Raw genomic sequence first — 22,915 nt, 5'->3', positions numbered from 1 at the left:
AAGACTGGCTTGATGCCTACAAATTTGAAATGCAAATTCATTTAGTTGGTTTTATTGCTTATAACTCTTCGGCTCCGCGTGCTTCAATCTTCACCATTTCCACATCGAAAACAAGCACCGCATTTGGAGGAATCTTGCCACCTCCCGCTCCACTTGCTCCATACCCAAGCTCCGGCGGAATTGTCAGTGTTCGACGCTCACCTTCACACATTCCTAGAAGTCCTTGGTCCCAGCCTTTGATGACTTGGCGGGCGCCCAAGCTAAACGAGAAGGGCTTGCCGCGGCCATAACTACTGTCGAACTCAGTGCCATCTTGCAAAGAACCCTGAAAACAAATTATGTGTTTTGTTATCAGCAACTGACGTGCAACATATTTATTGGATTATTACCTTATAGTGCACGTGAATAAGGTCGCCGCTCTTTGCTTTCTTCGTGCAGTTTTCAACTCGTTTTTAACTCCAATCTTCACTTTAGGCGTATCATTGGCCAAAGCCGTACCAAAAAGAGCACAAACAATTAACAAATGCTGCACTTTCATCTTCACTTCTAGTTGAATTTTCCTTTAATGAAAACATGATATCGGTTATCGACGGCACCGATTATTATCGCCATTCACAGCTGACATGGCGCCATTGTTATTGTATTCTATGTGAATAGCAATTGTTAATAATCGATTCTCGCGCATTATTCAAAATTATTTTTTGTATCTAAATGAACACATTATTAATCAGTTTTTTTTCTCCTTTCACAATTTTCATTTCGGAAGCATATACAATTCTCTTAGAATGCCATACATATTTTGAAAATTATTAAGTGAATAAAATAACTTTTTAATCCTAGCAAAATTTAATTTAAACTATTGTTTTTCTGTAATCGTGAAGTAAAAAATCAAGTCTGTAATATTTTAATCGTTTTTGAAATTCAACATTCAAACAAGCAGATACATTTGACATACATTCAAGCTTTTATTAAAATACAGAAATTTGATAACGATTTACAATTAAAATACAATAAAATGTACACATTTTACAGGTATTTACTTGCAAAAACAAAGCCTAATTATAAATATGCAACAGATAATTACGAGATTTACAAATGTACGAATATATCACAATAATAAAGGAATACATATATTTTAAATTAAAATTCCAGCAATCGAAAATAACGTATGCGAACAATCGATAAATACATACCTTACACGCTATCACTCTTAGTATAGTAACATTAATTAATTAATTTATGTTTGTATAATATATGTATAATAGATATAAAGATATAGATTGTATATAAACTATGACTAAATGTATACAGCGTTTATATAAGGACTTGGTTAAACATGTTTCGACTGCACACAATCTCAGTTATCATTTGATAGATTTGTGATTTTGGTCGCATACATATTGGCCACCTTGTAGATAAATTCGTATTGCTCCTTGGTCTGTACGGAGCTGGCACGTCCACGACGCACATAGTAAACCAACTGGGGAATGTCCACGAAACGTTTAGGTGTTTCCAGACTGCGTATGGCCATGTCACAGGCAATGATAGTGCCAGTTCGACCCGTGCCTGGGGAACAGTGAATGGTTAGCGGTCTAAAGGGATGAAAGATGAACACGCAGTGAAGATAACGAAAAACAATTAACAATTAACATGCTAAACTGATGACAATTTACGCACACGCACACACACACAACTTACCCCTGCTGACTGCGAGGCTGCTTATTGGTCACATTGCCATTAATTTCATTGCTGGCCCGCTCGAAGTGCTGCCCACTTCTTCTGCCTTCTTTGTATCCACGTCCGCGCTATTGTTGAGAGCGGTGTCCATGGATTTCAAAGTTGAGGATTTCTCTTTCAGTTCATTGGCCTGCTCCAGAGCATAGGATTTGAGGGAAGATCTCGCCTCCAGTAACATCGCTATAATGGGCGCCTCTTCTAGGGGCACTCCAGCCTCCGGCCATTTGTACCAATAATGCGTCAATTCGCGACACTCTTCTCCATCAACACGCTTGAGCATCAACGTGGAAATCGCGTATTTATCCTTGACCTCACGATGCTTCAGTGTTACTTGATAATCGCCATAACTACTGTGATTATCCAGGGTCACTGACGGCGGCAGGTATTCCGCGCATCGTTCAATGCCATTCTCATTCAGATCGGTTGCCTGTACAATCACTCGTGATTGTTGCTCCCAGATCATGCGCCAAAAGTCTCCAGTTGTACTCTCCAAAGGTGCCTGACAAGCGATATAATAATTTGGTGCGTCTCTTGGTCCCTGTGGATATACAGGAAAATTAGCTTATGTAAATTTGGGTGTTTAATGCCATAACATTTAATTAAAAGCTTTAAAGTGCGTGCAAAAGGTAAACACAAATGATACTCGCTCTCGTGTGTGGCTTCATAAAATATGTACATACATACATATAGTAAGTATGCATTTGTGTGTGCAAATGTGCTTTTAATGGCTGCCATTGAGTTGCGCGCGCTTTCGATAAATTACTGTAAACTTGGTTGTGTGTGTGAATGCATGTATTTACATACACCACCGTACATACATATGTGTATACATACATGTGTACACGTTTACGTACATAGATAAGCCAGAACGTCAATCAGGGAATGCTCAGATTATCAACAGCTGCACGAGTACAATACATCAGCTGAGCAATGAGAGTAAGTGAGAGTGAACTGCATACGTATTTTTCTTTCTCTTCGACTTGACTTATCAATGCCAGATTCGCTTCAATGCACTTTAGCCGTTTTCTGTAATCGCTTCGCATCTATTGCAGTCGACGCGTTGTCGTTACACGTCAATGCTTGTATTGCATGCTTCGTTTAATTGTTTATTGTTTTGCAAATTTCATAAAACTAAATAAGCAAAAATAAGCAAGCTTACTCATTTTGCAATTTGTATTGGCTTAAGTTAAGGCAATCTAAATAACTTTGCGATCAATAATCAATTAATAAGAATTACTTTTATAAGTTCCATGATCACATCAATACAAAATACATTCAAACTATTCAATTAGGATATTGCACTTTGTTGTAGTTTCACACTACTTTCTCCTTGATTATGATTATTATTTATTGTCATAGTTGCTTTAAGTAGGATCAATATGGATTTCGCACAGAGCTCATTTGTTTACAACAGACAATGTAACAAAGAGGCTGAAGTAATTTTCTTGGCACTTTACCAATCTCATGGGCCATATAATTATTCCGCCTTTTCAGCTGTTTGTGCTACACACGTCATGCAAGGCTAGACGAAGAGGCAACTTTAAGTTATTGTACCGTTGTAAGATAAGCAACAACAAACACAATATAGCAATGTGTTTATGTAAAGTTGGAGAGTTACCATACATACATACACACACACACACACACACACATGTGGGAAAGCAGCTTTTGATTGTTTTTTGCTGAATGAGAGGCATTCGTTCGTCTGTCTCACTTACCCGCACATAATTGGCATTAATGTATTCCGTTTTGTCATCATCGCCCTGTCTTTGAAGTACCACCCGCGTCTCAGGAAGTGGAATTACGTTAGCGTATCTGCGGTTTCAAGTTTGAGGTTACGTTCCGTTCAGTTCAGTTCAATTAGGCAAACCGGTCAGCGATCACAGAAAGGCATTGGATTCATTAATGGCAACCAACAGGGTTAATCGGGAAGTGTGTAGTACAATAAAAATGAGTCATTTTAATAATACTTTTTAATAATCATATTATTATAGATATGCAGTTGCAGTTACTTTCCCATTTTTTAAATCCATAATTATTTAACTAATAAACTTTGTTTTATTAAGATACCTTTATCAATCTAATTCAAATTGGTCACACTTTTTCTGTTTTCCTTATCGCTCATCTTTCAGCGGATAGCAAATGAGTGTCATACCCTCAATTAAATTTAATTAATCCCCACAATAAAACCTTGAAAATTCTCAGTGTTTGATGTTATAAATTATTATATACATACATATGTATGTATCTACACTGCAGTCACTTTCCTTATTACGTGATATCAGTGACTATTTGCAGAAGATAATAATAATAATAATAGTAATAGTATAACGAGATTGTCTGTCAGTCAGTACAAATAATAAGGAAAATAGAACAATAATAGACAATGTCTCTTATTCTCCAACAAAGCTGTGCGCACTCACCGATTTTATCCTCACATCCGGCAGGCACTTCATCGGCTCGCGCAATTATTTGCGGTACATCTCTGAATTCCTCGAAGATACTCGATCTGCGTTCTAAAAACTTGCCCAGCTCCGTAGCATTGAGCATATTGTGACGCAGCGACGGATCATCGAAGGCGGCATTACCATATGTGCGTTTCGAGACGCGAAAATCTCGACCTTTTCGCCTGACGCTGCCCAGAACGGACACATTGTCCAGGAGTAGGCATCCAAGCTGACGGGACGACAGCGTTGCCCATACGACATCTGTTTCTGTCGCTTTCGCATCAAATATAGGAACGCAACCAGCAGAATCAGAGCCACGACACCAATCACACTGACCGTGATGGCAATGATCACATTGACATCTGTACCCGAATTGCTGCTTGGAGGCGGTTGGTGCATTAGATCCAGTTCGGTGGGACGCGAGGGATCAGCATTGTGGTGGGTAAATCGATTGCACGTGTTGTAGTCTCCACCGGCAGCATGTTGTTGAAGTTGTTCGTAGTGTAAGTGGAGCTGTATATCGGCTCAGCTGTTGTTGTAGTTATTGGTCTGGGTGGAGATGTTGTTGTAGAAATTGTAGTGGTAGTGGGGCTGCTAGAGGTGCTACTGGTGCTATCATCCAGCAAATTAATAATTGGTTCCTCGGTAGTTGTTGTTTTACTGTCGTTCTAGCCGCTGTTGTTGTAGTTGCTGTTTCTGTTGTTGTCGTTATTGATGTTGTGTTGGTTGTTGTTGTTATATTCGCCATGTTCTTTTCTTTTAACAATGACTCCTCTGTGCGGTAATCATGATTATTCTGTTGCTGGTCATCTACTTCGTCTTCATTAAACACCGACTCACCCTTTGCAGCTGTCACTACAGTTGCAGTTGTTGTTGTTGTTGTTATTGCTTTGCTTACATCCAGTCTGTTAACTGCAGCTGTTGCTTCAGTTATTGTTCTTGTGCTTGGCACAGGTGCTGCTGTTGTTGTTGTTGTGATTATTATTCCAGCTGTTTCACTTATGTTATTCGTTTCCAGCGAAGTTTCATGTTCGTTTAGTTTACTGTTGGCATTTTCGTCAGTCAACAGCGAAGGCGGCGTCGCTGTTGTAGTGCTGTTATTATCGACTTGCAGTGGCTCTGTGTTCACAGTGTTGTTAATAGGTTTCGCAGTGCTGCTTGTTGTTATTAATAATTTTTGCTGTTGCTATTGCTATTGATATCGTCGGTTGTCACTTGTTTCACTGTAATTGTTTCTAAATTCACTTCATTGCTAATTTGGACAATTTCCGTTGGTGTAGGTGTTGGCGTTGTCGTTGTACTTGCTGTTGCTATTTGTTCATCAACATTTGCGTGCAATGTTTGCGGCGTCGGCGTCACCGTTGACGTCGACGTTGAAATTGGCGTTGGTGTTGGCGTTACCGTTACCGTTTGAATCGTCGGAGCTGTGGCTGTGCTCTCCTCGACAGCTGTTCGGGTACTAACTGTTATTGTTTGCCGCTCAGTTGCCGTCGGCGTGGTTTCGGTAGTTGAAACCGAGACAGAGACAGAGACGTCGATGACGTCGTCGCTTTCAGTCTTGCTCTTGGTGTCGCTCTCGACGCCGACGTCAACGTCGTTTGCTTTATCACCGTTTTCATTATTTTCATGTAGTGTGGAATTCATTGCCGTTTTATTCGTATTGGGATGGGGACTGGGGTGGCGTTCAACGCACTTTGCATGGTCGTTGTTGTGGTTGTTGTTGTTGTCGCTCGCTCAGCTGTTGTCAAGCTAACAGGCAATGTTGCTGCAGCCGCTGCTGTTATAGACTCAGTTACAACAGACTCTGTTGTATCATTTTCTATTATGCTAAGCTGTGTTACAGCGCTCTCAACTAATGTTAAGTTGAGTGTTGAATTCTCTGTTAACTCTGACTTTACAGGTACAAAAGTTGTTGTTGATGTAAAATCGTCCTCTGCTTCTTGTAAAGGCAGCTTTGGAGGATTTGTTGACGCCTCGTTAATTGATGGCTCAGTAGTTGTAATTGGTAACCATTCATTTAGCTGAGCCTCTTTGGATTCTGTTTTATTAATGGTTCCCTCAGTCACAGATTTGCTGACAGCTGGAAATACTTCGCCCTGATTCAACGTGATGTCTAGCTTCAATGTTGAGGATTGCGCTGCAGCCTCTGTGGCATCCAATGAGGTGCTCATCATGATAGGCTCTGTGTGATTCTCTTGCCCTGAGGGCATCATCATGATCTGCTGCCAGTCGAGAATGTTCTTTTCTTTGTGCTGTTTCATTGTTTGGTTTCTTTCCTCAATATCGTTTGAGAGCTCCACTCCCTTTCCAGCCACTGGTGAATTTGTTGTTGTTGTTGTTGTTGTGGTAGCTGTTGTTGTGGTTGACGGTGTTGGCACCATTTTCAAGGCTGCCAAACTCCAGACTTCGGCCACATTCGGCAGCGTCAGCTGTTGAGCATTTGTCGAATTATCAGCGATGAATTTCGCACGCTTCTCAGGTTGAAGATGCACCTTTTGCATTCCCTCCTGCCCGTCGATGGCGTTTTCATCTGAAGCACTCGGCGTGACCGTGACTCCAGCATGCAATAGTGGTGCCAGCAGCTGAGGCATATGCGTTGTTGTTGTTGTCGCCGCCATTGGAATTGGGCGAAGTTTCATGGGAGTGACGACAGAAACGAAAGAGATTCTTTCAGTGCTGCTTGAAATTGCATGGAACGCGCCCGATCTTCTTCACGTGGTGTGGATCGAAGGTCCGATGTTGATGCTATTGTCTTTGTTGTCATTGTTACTGTTGTTGTTGTTGGTTCGCTGTTGATACTGGATGTTGTAGTAGCTTCCGTTGTGACTTCCACTTGTGATATTAACTGCTGCTCAGGTTTCGTTGTTGTTGTGAACTTATGATCCTCTTTAAGCATTGGTTGTTCCGTAAGTTTAACTTTAGATGGCGTTGTTGCTGTCTCATCTGTGGTCCGAAAGCTATTGACTGTGGATTGCATTTCATTTGTGGATGCTAATGTGAAACTTATTCCTGATGTTGTAGGCGATGTTGTCGATGTTTCGTCTTGTGATCCAGGTTTTAGCCGCTCTTGTTGAAAAATCGTTGTTTGCGATTCGTTGTCACTTTCGCTTTGCGGCTTAACAATGTCAGGGTCACTTGCCGCGGCTGCCACACCCATTTCCCCATTCGGCGTTTCTCTTTTGGCAATAAAACGTGCCTGCGTTGATCGTGGGTCCCAACATACCAGCACCATCAGGTAGAGACCCAGGACCCAGCGGATAGACAGAGAGCGATTGACGAGTTGCATGTTGGTAGCTGTCTCTCTCTCTCTCTCTCTCTCTCTCTCCCTCTCTCACACTTTTGTGGGAGCACTTCAACCAATTCTTCGTTTCACTGCGCTTTCAAATTGTTACTTCAATTTGCGTGCTGTTATTGTAGTTATTCTTCTTCCTCTTCTGTGCTTAACTCTTTAACAATACTTTTTGTTACCGTTGTTGATGGTTTTGTTGCCGATTTTAGTTATGTGCCCATTTTAAACCTTTCGAACTTGTTATTTTCAATTTTTAGAGAGCTTAGCTTTGCTTGCATTTCGCGTTCCGTCACGTCGCCATTTTGTAATGTATGCGAGACCTACAAAAAACAAAACAATATTAAATATTAGAATTATCAATTTCGTTTTAAAGTAGTTTATGGTATTAGGTACGACATACAATGCAGGTCAAGAACGTTCAATTATTCCAAAGAGTGAGTGATTACTTTAAGTTTAAGCCCAAGAAGCAAACTAAAACAATTTCCCCGCCATGCGATAACGATTTAGACATAATTGGTGAGACACGTTCGAAAGGCACTAAAAATACATTTTAATTAACGTTGGCTACATACAACATGTGATCCACAAGTTCAAGGTTAAGGGGTTCCCTACGAAAACAACATAAAAAGAAGCGGAAACGAAAGTGGAAATAATGGGACTACACAATCTTTTGAGCTTTCTAGAAAAATCGGCTTGCTCAAAGAACGAGGCACACTCTGGACTTATTAAATTAAACGTTAACTATAGAAATCAAATATGTGTCATATACAGAAATAAAAAATAATTATTGATTACTTTATAGGCTTATTGAGCAATTCTGCATATTGTAGAATACCGAAATCTCCATTAGTTATCCTAGTTAACTAATGTTGTTCGATGGATATGTCAATAATAAACTTATTTCCTTTTGTAGATTTAATTGTATCCATCATCATTAGCTCTAGCATTTATTATAGTAATATATTTATATACTTTGTTTTTGTACACGCTGAGTCAATTTAAAAGCTGAATGGTTTAATGAACTTTGAGGAAGGCTAAAAGAAACTCACGAAAAAAAAAAAAAAAATATATTCAAACAATTCAAGCAATTGGCGGATTGAACTTAAGTATAAGGTTCATTCAACTGCACCTCACGTCATTTGCAATTGAAATGGCCCAGAACTCGAGCAAAGTTCATCAATGTTTCATATGAAGCAATCATAACTATCCGAATCATGCAATGTATGGCAGACATCGAAACAGTTAGGGGCTGAATACATTCAAAACTCACCATGGTGATTGTAAGTTTGTTATCTACTGATTTGCCCCACGTCATTTCAATGTTGCGTGCAACGTAGTGCTCGAGAATGGGGCTATTCAAATGATCTAAACACTCGGAAATGAATGTAAATAAAACCAACATCACACTGTTAAGAGGTTAACGACACTTGGTAATAGAAACTATAGTAAAGGCTCAAAATCAGAAATTACAGAAATTGGCTTTTAAAAGACAAATATGTTTACATTAAAATAATACAAGCATCTGCAAAAAAATAGTGTGGTTCAATCATTTAACTATATATATATATATGTATATTTCTTTCGGTTTTATGTAAGCGAATTCCGTCTCTCTATCATTCCCATTTTATAGGATTTGAATCAGTGTGCTTTGGTGGACGCACCACTTTCCATTAATGCTACAGCTGGGTGTGGTCTAAACTGGGGTGTGACAGCGAACTGGTTTTAAGGGAGTTAACGGAGTTTCTGGCCTCAAATGGGACATCAGACGGTGCATATGGTTCTACAAAATAGTTTAATTTGCTCAAATACATAAAAATATATGGAAATTCCAATACTCTGCAGCTTATTGTACACAAATGTTTTATTTTATATAATATACATTGGCTGACTAATGCCGCGCAAATTCTTAACAAAAAAAACTACTGATAAGACTTGTTTGGTTACCAGAAGTTGTGGGAAAGGCAACGAAAATCACTGCAAAGTGTTTTGTAACCTTTTGTTTTTGTTTTAATTCTTCATTCTGAATGTCAACGTTGCGCTGATAAGAAACAATCGCTTCGGTAAGCTGTAGTAGAGCACCTGCCCTTTCTCTGTTCTCTGATAAGTCTGACCAGTGCCGTGCAAGGTAAAAGATTGTAACTGCACGATTTCCATATCAAAAAGAAAACTTGTGAAAAATGTGTAAGGTCGAGTACAAAATTATTCCACTTGAGGCGCTAGATTCTATTTATTAAAATATGAACATTATAACTGATGCATCTAATACATTTTAATCTATAATACTTGTTTAACATATATTCTACATTACCAGTGATAAGCAATTAATTAAGAGATACCAACAAAAAGAGTCTTCTAACAAATAGATTCCAAAGACATCGCAAAACGTACTCATTGGGCTGTGCGATGTTATTGCGATGAATCATTAATAAAATGTTGCATACTTTTAGTCGGAACCAAAAAGTATTTCTGGGAATCATCTAGGCAAATGTTTATTTGTAATTTCGTTAAAATAAATCGCATAGTCGAAAATATATAATTAAATTCCATTGTAAAAAGCTAAGCAAAAACATTAAAAAGAAACTTTTCATATTATGAAATTTTTTATCGTTATCTAGCACACTCAGAACTTAAGTGATTGGCTTGTACATAGTTCAAGCATTACGTCGTAGCTACAAATATGAAATAATAGCCAAAACATTGTTAAGTTCTACAGACAATGGATGGAAGGGAAGATGGTGAAAAGAAGAGTTTGTTTGCAATTTGAACCCTACACTTAACCCAAATGAAAACAAGTATCTGTTCTGCTGCTGAAACGTGACTCGATGAAGCAACGGCAAGTGCAGCCCCGACCAAGACATAGCACAGACAAAACAAGGTAAAAGACGCGATCATGGCATAGTCGACTGAAGAAATTAAAGAAAGCCAACTTTACAGACAGAAGATTCATTTCCGCTTGAGAGGCAAGGAAAGGCGCTGAAGATGAACGAATGTCTTAGAATCTGCAGAATTAGAATTCTTCACATTCATACGACCCAACTTTAGTTAATAACGATGATATTGATGATGATCAAAATGATAATTAGTTCGAAGATTGAATGATATCTATTAAGGCTAAGCTCAATGATAAAAACTTAGTTCTTTGATGATGTTCATTTAAGATGATCTACAGTTGTTGACCTTAAAATAACTTTAAATTCGCAGAAATGACTTTCACTTCTAGTCACCTCTTATACCGGCTATTATAATTTTGTGCCCCCAGTAAATATATTGATAAGAGTCAACAGCCGAGACAATATAGCCATATCCATCAGTCTGTTCAACCGTAGCGAATAGCAACGTAGAGTTACGATTTTTGGTATATACAATTATAACTATAGTGTTTATGATTCCTGAAAATTTAATTGCAATCAGAGAAAAATGATATGGTATGATATATGGTTATCCTAATGCTTTCTTATTTGTTAATACTCAGATTATGTACATAATTGAGTAGTAAAAATAATAAACACGGATTATCCAGTTGAACCTAAAAATCATATTTAATAAAAGAACCTGTAAGTAGTTTTAGTCTTTAGCCTTAATTAAAGTGTTTCTCTTTTGAGTAATCAGTACAATTGACGAACCAAATCTTAAGTTAACCCAAATCTTTTATGCACGCAATTCTACAGACACTTCTTGGTAGTCTTCTAGCGAGAAGAGAATGCAAACAGTTAGGCTAGTTAATCATAGATCTAAGAGTCTCTTGCTCTTTTATAATTGCTGCGTACGAATATTTCATTCAGTCGTACAGATACTCGTGCTTAAATGATAATAAATTCCACGACATATGTATTAAATATTCCTTGTTTTTCCAAGCTGAAATCAACCAAGTGTAATGCGGAAAGCAACGCGGTATAGGGATGTGAGGCGTTAGTTATTGTAGGAGGCTAACTAGAAGTACTCGTAACTGTTTCTTTTAATTATCTGTGTTATCTGTGTCGAAATGGCAAATTAATTGTTGCACACATTTACGACAATTTCGTGCAAAATTAAGACTAGCGGAAGCGATTTGAAAATAAAAGAAAATTGTTAGCTCTTCACAAGGATCAGCCTGGGCGATAAACTAGTTTTGTTTTCAATATGAATATGTTTTGATATATTGGTGAAATTTACCTTAGCCATTACCTTCTTTTTAATTTCATTCATAATTCGCATGTCTTCAACTCTTTCTGACCTCAAACCAATGTTCATTCATTTGCTTTAACTCGGTTTGAATGACTCATTTGCATGACATTTGCTTATTCAACGCGCAAACTACGCACGATCGAGAGAAAATCAATGATTAGAGCTCAGACACCACAATAAATTAATTCATATGTATGATACGTCTGGGCCTAAACTTTCTGCCAAATTAAAATAGAAATGCAAATCAAAATTTATCCAAAAACACATCTACGCTGACCTTGTTGCCCTCTTAAAGCGTTTATTGAACCAGGCAGCGCCATGTCTCCACAAAAATCTAATTATTGTTATTTTTATCGATTTTAGTAATTTTTGTTCTATTAAAAGCGCTAATCACCATAAAATATGGACATGTACATTTAAATATGCTTCTTCTTGTTTTATGTACGAATAGGGCATATAAACTTTGTGGAGGCTTCTCCGACCCGACATAAAGACTATCTATATTATAAGCGTCAACAGCCGAGACTATGTAGTAAATAACTACTTAATGATTTCTGAAAACTTGAGATCAGATGAAAATTGTAGAAGGTTTTAAAAATACATCCGTTGCTGTTGCTTCCTAATTAAACTCTGTTTCAACGTAATATTATAGATATACCAAAATATTATGTATATACCAAAACAAAAATCAGATATTAAATGATGTTTGGTGTATTTTTAAAATAAAAACATACTGTTTGGTTTGATCGAAAATGGTCAGCGGACATCTTACCATCGAGCACACTTGACTTTAGTTTTCTTGCTTCTTGCTTAATGCCAATGTTGTTAAGCTTATTATAAGAATGACGCAGCCAAAAAATCGGTATGTATAATTTTAAGATAGCTAATGAATGAAATGAGTCCCTTGCAATATTAACATTCAAATTGAGATTGCTGACATAAACATTTAATGGATACGTTGAGAACACTACTACAGAGATCTTTAACGATAGTTACCGCATGTCTTACCGATATTTCCCAATTTACAGTCCGACACAATTAATTATAATAAATTGAATTTGTATCATGTTGATTTATTGATATACACTATAAACCACTCTAGTTCCAATTACTTACAAAGCTCATGATGAAATCAAACCATACAAAGCGAATTTGTAAGCCGCTTAACTTGCTTGGCCCCAACTATGGCATGATCACAATTGGTTCGCCAACAAGAGCCAATCTAATTTGTTCATTTCATGTACTATATTTACTTATATTTATATAGAAATAAGTGATGTATATATAAATACATATACGAGTGTACGTGTGTAAGAGAGTGTGACTTGTGTCCACTTACGTATGTGCCTGGAACTTATACAAAATTGACAAATACGTCGCGTTCCATAGAAACACCGCAAACAAGGCTAAAACAGCAAAGTAGGAGAGCTATAACAACTGCAACCGACTTGGACATTCCCAAAACCTATAGGGCAAAACCTATAGCACAATTAAAAAGAATTTCTGAACGCACTAAACATTTCTAATTAGTTTATAACTATTAAAATAACTATCCAGCGATAAATAACTAGATTATTCGTTTGTAACATATTCTCAAACTTTTGTTTGCATAACAATATTGGATATTGGAAAAAAGAAATATACTTAATAAGCTTGCAAGAATTAGAATAGATGACTCCATCTCGACTGTTCAAGCTCATGAGATATCGATAAAATTGTCCGCATTCTGCCTACCAAATAATTAAATTTTCTGTTGTAAACAAACCCTTTTACATTTTGTTTAAATTAGTTAGTATAAAAATGTGAATTAAAAAATATGTGTAAATTGCAACAGAAGATTAAGAGAAAAATCTGACTATTCCGTAAAACTTTGTTGTGAATGTCAATAAACCCAAATGTACAATAAGATAGAGGATAGCGAGAAGGGGTTCTATAATTTATAAAGTAACCACAGCAAACATTGAGCAAGTAGCACTAATAATGCACGTTTTGACTAATTGACCAACTGCATTAGAGGCAATTATGCAGCTGACGAGCACATTAAGCGCCTAAATGAATTAGTGCCGTGCTGTGTATCTTATGTATATATCTACAACCGATTTCATAGCACTGGTCATTAAAATAATGACATAGGCAGCCACACACACAATCATTGAAAGACTGGGGAAACACACATAGAAATGGAGATACAAATTTAAATGCATTTGGGGCAAAAGTAATGTTCATTTACTGCCAAATTGGGCACGCGACTTGTCGAATGGGAATGTTGTCTATATAGCCAGGGGACAGGCCTAAAATGCAGTTTGCCTAGCCAAGATTTTAATCTATATATGTTGGCCTAATCAAATGGCAAGTCTAGTCGGCTAACGGGGTATGTTTTCGGGGTGGTTTTTTCATTCATCAAATAAACAACCATATGTGGGTGCTCCATACTGTGGGGTTGCTCCACAATTGTTCAAAAGGAATAAACATTCGTATCTACAATAGAAGATCAGAAATTGCCTAAAACAGCATGAGGTAAATAAGAGAACATTTATACATACTATATAATATTAGTTATATTTAAGTCAAAATGAGAGGCTAGCTAGGATAAAAGCCTTCATTACGATCGTAAAATACTTTCTTAGCATAGCTAATTTCCACTTCATAGACATACACATTAATAATACAGTTTCAGATATTATTTCGCTTGTCGTATGATTTTGGTTAATAATAAAAGCGCACTTGGCGCAGCCTTGCTAGCGACTAGAGATATTCAATCAAGCTGAAGGACAAGACTTCAATCAACAATAACCAGCACTTGCACAGACCAACAAGTTAACACCCACAGACGACAACAGACAACTTGTATCTGTATTTGCTAATGCAACAATCACCACTTGTTGCATACTGAATGCGGATTGGGGAATCGAGGGAAACTAATACGAAAATGTTTGCCCTTTTACGTGGCCAATTTGAATGTCACGAAATTGAAAAGCGTTAAATAAAATTGGGGCTACCGTCATGTCTGGCTAAAACAACAACAACAACGAGATACATTTCCATTGGATTGTTATTGTTACTGGACACAATTGCACGAGTAATCTTGTTGTTGTTGCTGCTGCTGTTGTCTTTTTTGTTTTGGGTTTTCGCTTTTAGTTACGGGCATAAAAAGAGTTACAGCCATGACGCCGCCAGTCGCAATCCGCAATGTGAACGAAATTGAGGTTATTCCACAACCACAGCAACAGCTACAGCCACACACACATACACACATACGACCACCAGATGATTTAACAATTTGTGTGTGTGTGTGTGTGTGTGTGTATCTGTGACGATTTTTCTGTGTGAGTGTATAAGCTCACATTAGAGTACGCTGTGACTCATGTGAGTTCATTCGTTGACGTCGTGTCAGCTGAATGCCTCAGGGCACTTGCATAGTTCACATCAAACCTCAAGTTAAGTAATGTACTCTGCTTATTTCGAATTTATTGCTTGCATGGCAACAAATTAGTGAATAATCTGCAGAAGTTGCCACATCGGACTATCACTTCAAAATGCCCATTCTTTCTGTCCACTTTTTCAAAAAGATAATACCTTAGTGGGAGAGAGATAAGTCCGAATCATTTCCCTTTGTATCGACTTCCTAAATCTATCAATATTGTCTAATCCTCAATATTTACATATTGTATCTACAAACTCATTGAAAGTCACCAAACATATTTATTTTAATTTAATTATTAAAGTCTATTAAGCAAATATAATATACCAAAAAATGTCTCTTTAATTGAATTTATTTTTTATATTTTTCTTTTTATTGTATATAAAACTTTTGCGCAAACTCTCTGCAGAAAGTAAACTCAAGAATTTGTATAAACATTTTTACAATGTTTACATATCTAAATACACTGCAATATAAAATAAATATATTCCATCTGTAATATTTATTTAGTAATTACTAACAATTTCGTGAGCATTTTTATAGATTTTAAATTGGAAGACACCTTCATGAACTGTAATTGAAAGTTTTGACTGAATGAATTTTTGTTAAATGAAAGAAAAAGTGAGTGCCCAGAGCACCACTTTTACTTTTCCGTGAGCGTCGCAATCCAACAGATACATTTTCACGACTAATTTTCACAGCAACAGTAACAGCATCTAGCAACGTAGTTGAAACTCTAGGCAAGACAACCACATAGCGCAACTGTAAGAGTTGACAGACAAGTTTTCCCTGAGTCAGCTACCATTTAAATGTGCTAATGATCGCCAGCAGCTTGAAGATCGGACTGAAGGGGAAATGGGGAGAGAGTATTAGCATGTTGGAGATTATGTGGGCGGAATCATTGGACAGTTCAATGTGGATTATATAATTAAACACTCTCTTGACTTTCCATTTGCGTGATCCCTCAATTGAACGATTTCTCCCACATTAATAAAAAGTAATTATAAAATAATTGTATTTTTGAAACCGCTCTGTTTTTCTTCTACTATTTTAATACGGATCTGTTGAGATTCGAAGAGTAATAAATAAACATACATATGTACATATATGTACTTGAGTATGATTTTAAAAGTACCCACAGTGAATGTCATCAAATTCCAGTAACCAACATAGACTATCACCCAAGTAATTTATTTAATTATTTTTTCTCTTTGTACGCCATTCTTCTGTAGGTCAGCAGAAATTCGCTTTTCCTCCACGTTGTTGCTTCACACGTAAATTTGTCATTGCCAACGCAATAACTGTTAATTAAAGATACACAGATTTAACGATATCATCATATCATATTAGTATATTTCGAATCTCTTTTAATTTTACACTTGATAGTTACACAGAGTTCATGGCGATAATTGATTAGCAAAACTATGTTAATTATTATCTTAAATAAATGCGTGTAGTATGCCCCTCGAAGTATTACAACACTCTTTTTATACCCGTTACCCATAGGGTAGAAGGGTATTATAGCTTTGTGACCATATAAAGTATGGATATTCTTGATCAGCGTCAACGTCCTCTTTCGCCCCCGCAAGTCGATAGAAATCAAAAACAAACATAATTTTAAAGCTGTTAGTACAGGCAATAATTAGTACAGTGTTAATGATTCCTGAAAATTTGGGTGCGATCGGATAAAAATTGTGGCAGTTTTATATGAAATACTTTTATGGGAAAAAACGCCCACTTACTAGGGATCTTAGTTGCTTTGGCTCACAATCTGGTATATTTTTATTTCTATAGTATATCGTATACCAAATACACTTTTTAACATATTTTTAGTGTTTTTGTGGTATATTATTTTGGTATGTTTTTCTGCTTTTATTCAAAATAGGTAACGGATATCTCACAGTCGAGTGTGCTCGACTTTCTTACATGTCTTTTTTGTTTTAATTTATACGTGTTTTGCAAGGTCAATGCGTTCAAACATAAAATATGTTATCAACTATGAGCTTAGCTGAGTTAATTGCATTTAACAGCATTTATATGTATGCTTGGTAAGAATCACGAACAACACGATAAAAAATATCTTTGCTAAATAAACCTAACTATTTTAGTTCTATAGTCACAACATTTACAACTGTTAATTTAATTATCTGAAAATTTGTATAGCCATATATTACAAAATGTAATTGAATTCGTTTTTCGCATTTACCTGGAAAGTTGTTTTTATGATTTGTATATTGTTTATGGTTTTGTTTGCCCTTTCGACTGCTGAATTCTCCGAATTTCATTAGATTTAGAATTCTCTCGAATTCTCGCAGCCATCACAGTAAAACTAGTTTTGTTACCCAGTAAAACGGATGGGCTCCGGCCTCGACTTCAGATTCGACGAGGGCAAACCCCATTTAATGAATTTATTATACATATACGATTATAATATATGCAGTTACTTACATACATATACATATATTAGCAGACGTATAACAAATATGTATGACAATCAAATTTATTCAACTTTTACGCTCAAATTCGAAAGCCAATTAGCAATCGAGATAGCTTACAATTGCGCCTCGTGCTTCAAAACAGCAAAAGAACCCCAATGCAAATTAATTTGCAAAACTAATTGTTATTTATTACAAACTTACTGCGTATAAAAATTGTTCTTTATCAAAATCGAAAAATCATAAAAAGTTTGCTAGAAAAATGCAAATATTCGGGGTGAGAGAGAAAGAGAGAGGGAGAAAACAGATGATCGTTTGTATCTCGCAGATACGTGGAGAGTTCAACAACAGATACAGAATGTATCTTTCAAGCCAGTTGAGTTGAGTCGATGCAGCATAAACAAACAAAGAGCAAATGCGGATATATTATTTATGAATATGTATACGTGTGTGCGAGTGTGAGTGTGCCTTGGGCTTGCTTGTGTGGGGTTGACCTCAATGGCCCTCAATGTGAAAGGTAAACAAAAGAGTTTTCATAAATGCATTTTGCGCCCAGAGCCTACAGCTGTGGCTAAGCACACAGAGCGACTTGTGTGCCGCCCCAAGAAGGTAAACATTTCTCGTAACTTGAGATGGCTTTTAGGCCATCTACAAAATTCCAAAAGCCACCAAATGTCAAAATAAACTAGTTCCCTAGTTTGGCCGTTGGCAAACGACTTCCTTCTCGTCTTGCCGAGCGGCATGGATCAGGGCCGATGCGATGTGAACTGTGGCACAGTTCAGGGCCGATCCAAGTCGAGTTGTAACTCACGAGACGCGACGTAATTCAATTAGATTCAATCAGTGGTCAAAGTGTTTGTCGAATAAGCATGTAAAGGCATCCTACAACTGCTAGAATTGAATTTAATTCAACCATTATACAATAAACACGGTAAATGCTGATGAATACAAAGACATCGTAAAATTAAGAGTGCTGTTCAAATATAACTTCGATGCAAATTAAGTGTTGCCAACACAGACTCATTTCAGATACCGTAAAGTTCAAGAGCTTTTGCTGTTGCAAGTACTTCGAAGTCAAATAATGGTCAAGTAGAATTTTCCATTCAAAGATTGCAAAATGCAAAACCGCAAACGCAAAATGTTTTAATGCGAAGAAACGCAGTAGAGAAGATGAAGAGGCTAAAACAAAAGAAACAAAGATTACGACAACAGCGCACCGAAAAATAAGAATATGTACAAAAGAAGATGAAGAACCAGAAATGACAACTACTGACAACGTCATAGGTCAGGTCTCTGGGTTTGCAGGGCAACCTTAATTCATATGCAATAACTTGCCCCTCCTCACTCCACGAGCCTCTCAGAAACTGTGCATCGCCCACAGACCTGAATGTAGTCTTAACGTCAACGAAACAGAGGTGAAATCTGAGTCATCAACTGGTTGTTCAACTTCAATGCAGACTCAACGATAATTTATTCAAGACTTCGTTGAACAGTTTGGAATCTGAATACAGCGTTGTAAAATGCACTGCCTTGAGAATATAGCCAGACAAATATATTTAAATTTATATCAATATTTATGAAATTTTTAATATTCCGGATAGGTTTGGCTTTTAATTTAACATAGCAAAGATTGATATTCAAATTAAGAAGAAAGCATATGATCCAGAACGAAAATGGAAACCTTATAGTAAGAAAAATAACGTTTTTGTAAATCCATATCATATCATAAATCAGACACAATCTTAAAGCACAAGATGGCAAATCACTTGATAAGTCTCGCTAAGCTACAAAGACAATGGCAAACGGCAATCGGAGAGATATTCGCTTAAATAATGTGAAAATGTATTCGAAACCAGGGTCTATTATTCGATTTCGTATTTTACTTGAGACATTATCTCATAATTTACAATGCTTCATTGTTGTTGTAGATGTTCGCTGTTCCTACCCGGCTATTGAAATATTACTCAATCTCTTCAAATGGGTCACGTACCAGAAAGTGTCAAAATCAAATCCTAAAGTGCTGAACGTGACTCACAGCTGATGCTGGTCTGCTTTATCTTCTTGTCCGATACTGGCCACAAACTATCCATGGAAGCATCCAAAATTATCAAATGATCAACCATTGCAGCTACCATCTAATGTGAATCCGGTTTTTACCCAAAACGGGTTTTCAACATGGAATCACATTCTATGAAAGTCAGCATTGGATTCGGTTTCTATATTTGGTTTTTGTTCTTTCATTTCATCGTCAAAGTCTGCGATTCGATCATTTGCATTTTTCTATTAGCCCAAGAGCCCATTATCAGCGTTTTACGTACAAGTAAATGCATAATGCATTCTTAAAAGTTCTTTGTTATTTTTCTGACTTTAATTAAAAAAAAACAACATTATATGTGGCACGGCTTCAGACTCCAATACCGGCTTCGTCTCCAACTCAGTCTCAACCTTCGACGCTCATTTCGCTTTTGCATAGATTCGCGCCAGCGTTGAATACACCGGCGTTGTCTTAGCTTCATTTTAAATGCAACTCTTAACACAAGTTAAGGCTTTTGTTTTACGACCTTCTCGCTCGTTAACATAATCCGCCAGTCAGTCAGACAAACAGTCTAAGAGTCGATGACTGTTGGAAAGCATTATATTTTGAGCTTCTTCGTTCTGCACATTAGTTCGAAAAAATGAATGAGTTACAAAAGTTATCTATATTTTTAAAATGCTACTAAGTATATTATGTCAGTAATATTTGTTAAACGTCCTCGAGAACCTTACTCAGAAGAAGTTTTAATGGTCAACTTCAAAGCAATAAAATACGACACGTAAATATCATATTAGATAACTAATTATTTAATTCCCATATGTACTCTTTCAATGAATCTACTGGATTAGCACAACAGTAAAAAAGTGTCGCATTATTCTTAAAATATACCGAAAAATTACAAAAATATACCGAAAACTATGGTTCGCAACAACAAAACAGATATTTTTGATTGTATTATTATGGAACCGATGTAAGTATTAATATAACTTAAGTAATTGGTAATTTTGACGAAAAAAGGACATGAGTTATGAGGTTGTCTCATAAAATTGAGAAAATAAGCAAATGCGTTTTAAGAAAAAGCCAGAAAACGCCTAAATCTAGTGAATACCTTAGTATGCGTCGTTTTCACCACCCCTTTATTTTTTCATATTTTTTATAGAGTACATAGCATAAATGCATAGTTTTTATATGTTTGAAATTAATTTAATTAAATTTTTGTCTCGTTGGACCTTTTTGTTTTTGAATTTACATTCTTGTACATCATATTTTTAATATACTAAAATGTTACAATGGGAATTCATTGAAATGTGTCATTAAAGAATTCTACGTAGCTTATTATAAAATGTCAAAATGGATAGTTATTGCAATTGTCTAACCTCAAAATGCTTGATTAAAGCGTGCCCAAAATAAACGACAAGTGGAATACAAACAATAATTTCCACGTACTGTCATACTGAACCGAAATAAATAGTACAATAATTATGGCATTAAGCTTATAAATAAATAATTGACTTGTGCTTTGTGCGATACTTTTAGCACGGAAAATAAATTAAAGACAGTGGCGATTTCAACATGTGCGAAAAATGTGCTAAAAGGCCAACATTTATATGTATATTCACATGTACACACATATGTGCATATGTTCGGTTATACATACATACACCCAAATCTAAATTATAACAAAAGCACTGAGAAAATAATATGTAGAAGGTGTAATTAAACAAACACAAACACAAAACTTAGAAGAAAAAACGTTTTAAAAACACCAGCAACAATGACGCGAAGTAAAACCAAATGATGTTGAAAGTCGTTTTGCGAGTTTGAGCTAAGCTTGAAACTGGACAGCCAACCACAGAGACTGTTTGAAAAGAGAGACAGAAAAGAGGAAGAGAGAGAACGATAAAGAAACAGACAACAGGCAGCAAAAGCTCCACTTGACGTATACTGTGCTGTTTGTACTAGAATACTCAGAGCTTAGTGAGACTTACCGAAATATGTTTTTGTTGCACTCGTACTTCTATTGTAGTTGGAGTTGGTGTTGCTGCCGTTGTTGCTGAACTTAACTCTTGCTAATGATATTTGTTGTAAATGTATGCGAACACTTGAGCAATAACATTATGATATTACGAATATATTTATTTTCCACTCAGCAGTCTCAGCGAGTGCGGCTGCGCTGCTTCCGCCTCGAGCTGAAGCTCAACAAAACGTTGAATACAATTTTATATTTTTCACACTTTCTTTATAATTATCACATTTAAATGATTTCTAATAAAACCCATTAGCGATAATAACAAATTTTCATTAACAAATAATTGAAATTTCATTCAAAGCGCATACACACATATACATGTATGTATTTTTATACGTAGAGATGTAATTATTTCATCTGCATTTTGGCTTTGTTTTCGTTTTTGTTTTTCACTCACGTTTCCTGTCGCACTTGTTGCTTTTGGTGACTCTGTTGTATTTATGAGACTGTTTTTATGCTTGCAGCTTTTCACATTTTTGTTTATTAACACAATTTTTATTTAGTTATTTGGCGGGCGAACTACGAAACGAACCGAGAGGCGCGGTGCAAAAGCAAACCGATAGCTGAACGCAGCGAGCGCACGACCGCTCTGTTCAATGGAGCTCACTGAAATGCGACTCGACAACGAAACCGAAGAGAGCACAAGAGCCAATCGCCGCTGCTGGAATAGAGTTGCGAATGCGACTGCGGCAGCGACGTAGCGCAGAAAATCTTAGCCGCGCATGTCCAGCGCACGTTAGGGTGTTTCATGATGTTCAGTCCAAAATATGATTATGACTAATCAGCGTCAACAGCAGAGTCAATTTTGTTTTAGATCAGATCAAGTTTGTTTTAGATTTTTGTTACACCCACCCATTGATTTGTAAGGATGGAATTACAAATCAATAAAATTGAATATAGTAATTTTAATCTAAGGTCGCGATTTTTGGTACATACTACTAAAATAATTATAGATTCTCGATCAGAAATTTTTTTTAATTATTTAAAAACAATTTGATATTGCAAAAATCGATGTTGCTGCCGGGTCTTTGGCTGACAATCTGGCATGCTTTGCACTCTATTCTTAATGTATTATTATATATACATACATACATATAAAGCAATCGATATATTTTAGAATTTGGTTGGGTATATTTTAAGATTAATAACGTACTGTTTTCCTTTTATCTCACAATTGAGCACTCTTGACTTTAACTTTCTTTTAATATAATGGCTTATATCCTGATTACACCAACAGCATCTGCACCAAAACATCGTTGTCAAAAGATGTTTGAATTTGATCTGTTCCTACTGCTTATGGAAAGATTCGGAGGGTAGGTGTTTGTTTTTCAGAAATTCTTTCTTATTAATGTGGCCAG

The 22,915-nt window shown here is 36.5% G+C and overlaps 1 protein-coding gene and 1 pseudogene across 1 annotated transcript; both read right to left on the bottom strand.

The window, feature by feature from the left end:
- Positions 1–58: 58 nt before the first annotated feature.
- Positions 59–538, bottom strand: LOC133849773 (peptidyl-prolyl cis-trans isomerase FKBP2-like). The gene is given in 3 exon segments (XM_062285861.1): positions 59–325; positions 390–454; positions 457–538. Coding segments are annotated over 3 exon segments (414 nt in total).
- A 422-nt stretch (positions 539–960) lies between these two features.
- On the bottom strand, positions 961–22,173 carry LOC133849774 (mucin-5AC-like; annotated as a pseudogene).
- Positions 22,174–22,915: the final 742 nt, after the last annotated feature.

This window comes from Drosophila sulfurigaster, unplaced genomic scaffold (assembly GCF_023558435.1).
Source record: "Drosophila sulfurigaster albostrigata strain 15112-1811.04 unplaced genomic scaffold, ASM2355843v2 contig_289_pilon, whole genome shotgun sequence".
Lineage (NCBI taxonomy): Eukaryota > Metazoa > Arthropoda > Insecta > Diptera > Drosophilidae > Drosophila > Drosophila sulfurigaster.
This window is presented reverse-complemented; position numbering and strand designations above follow the sequence as displayed.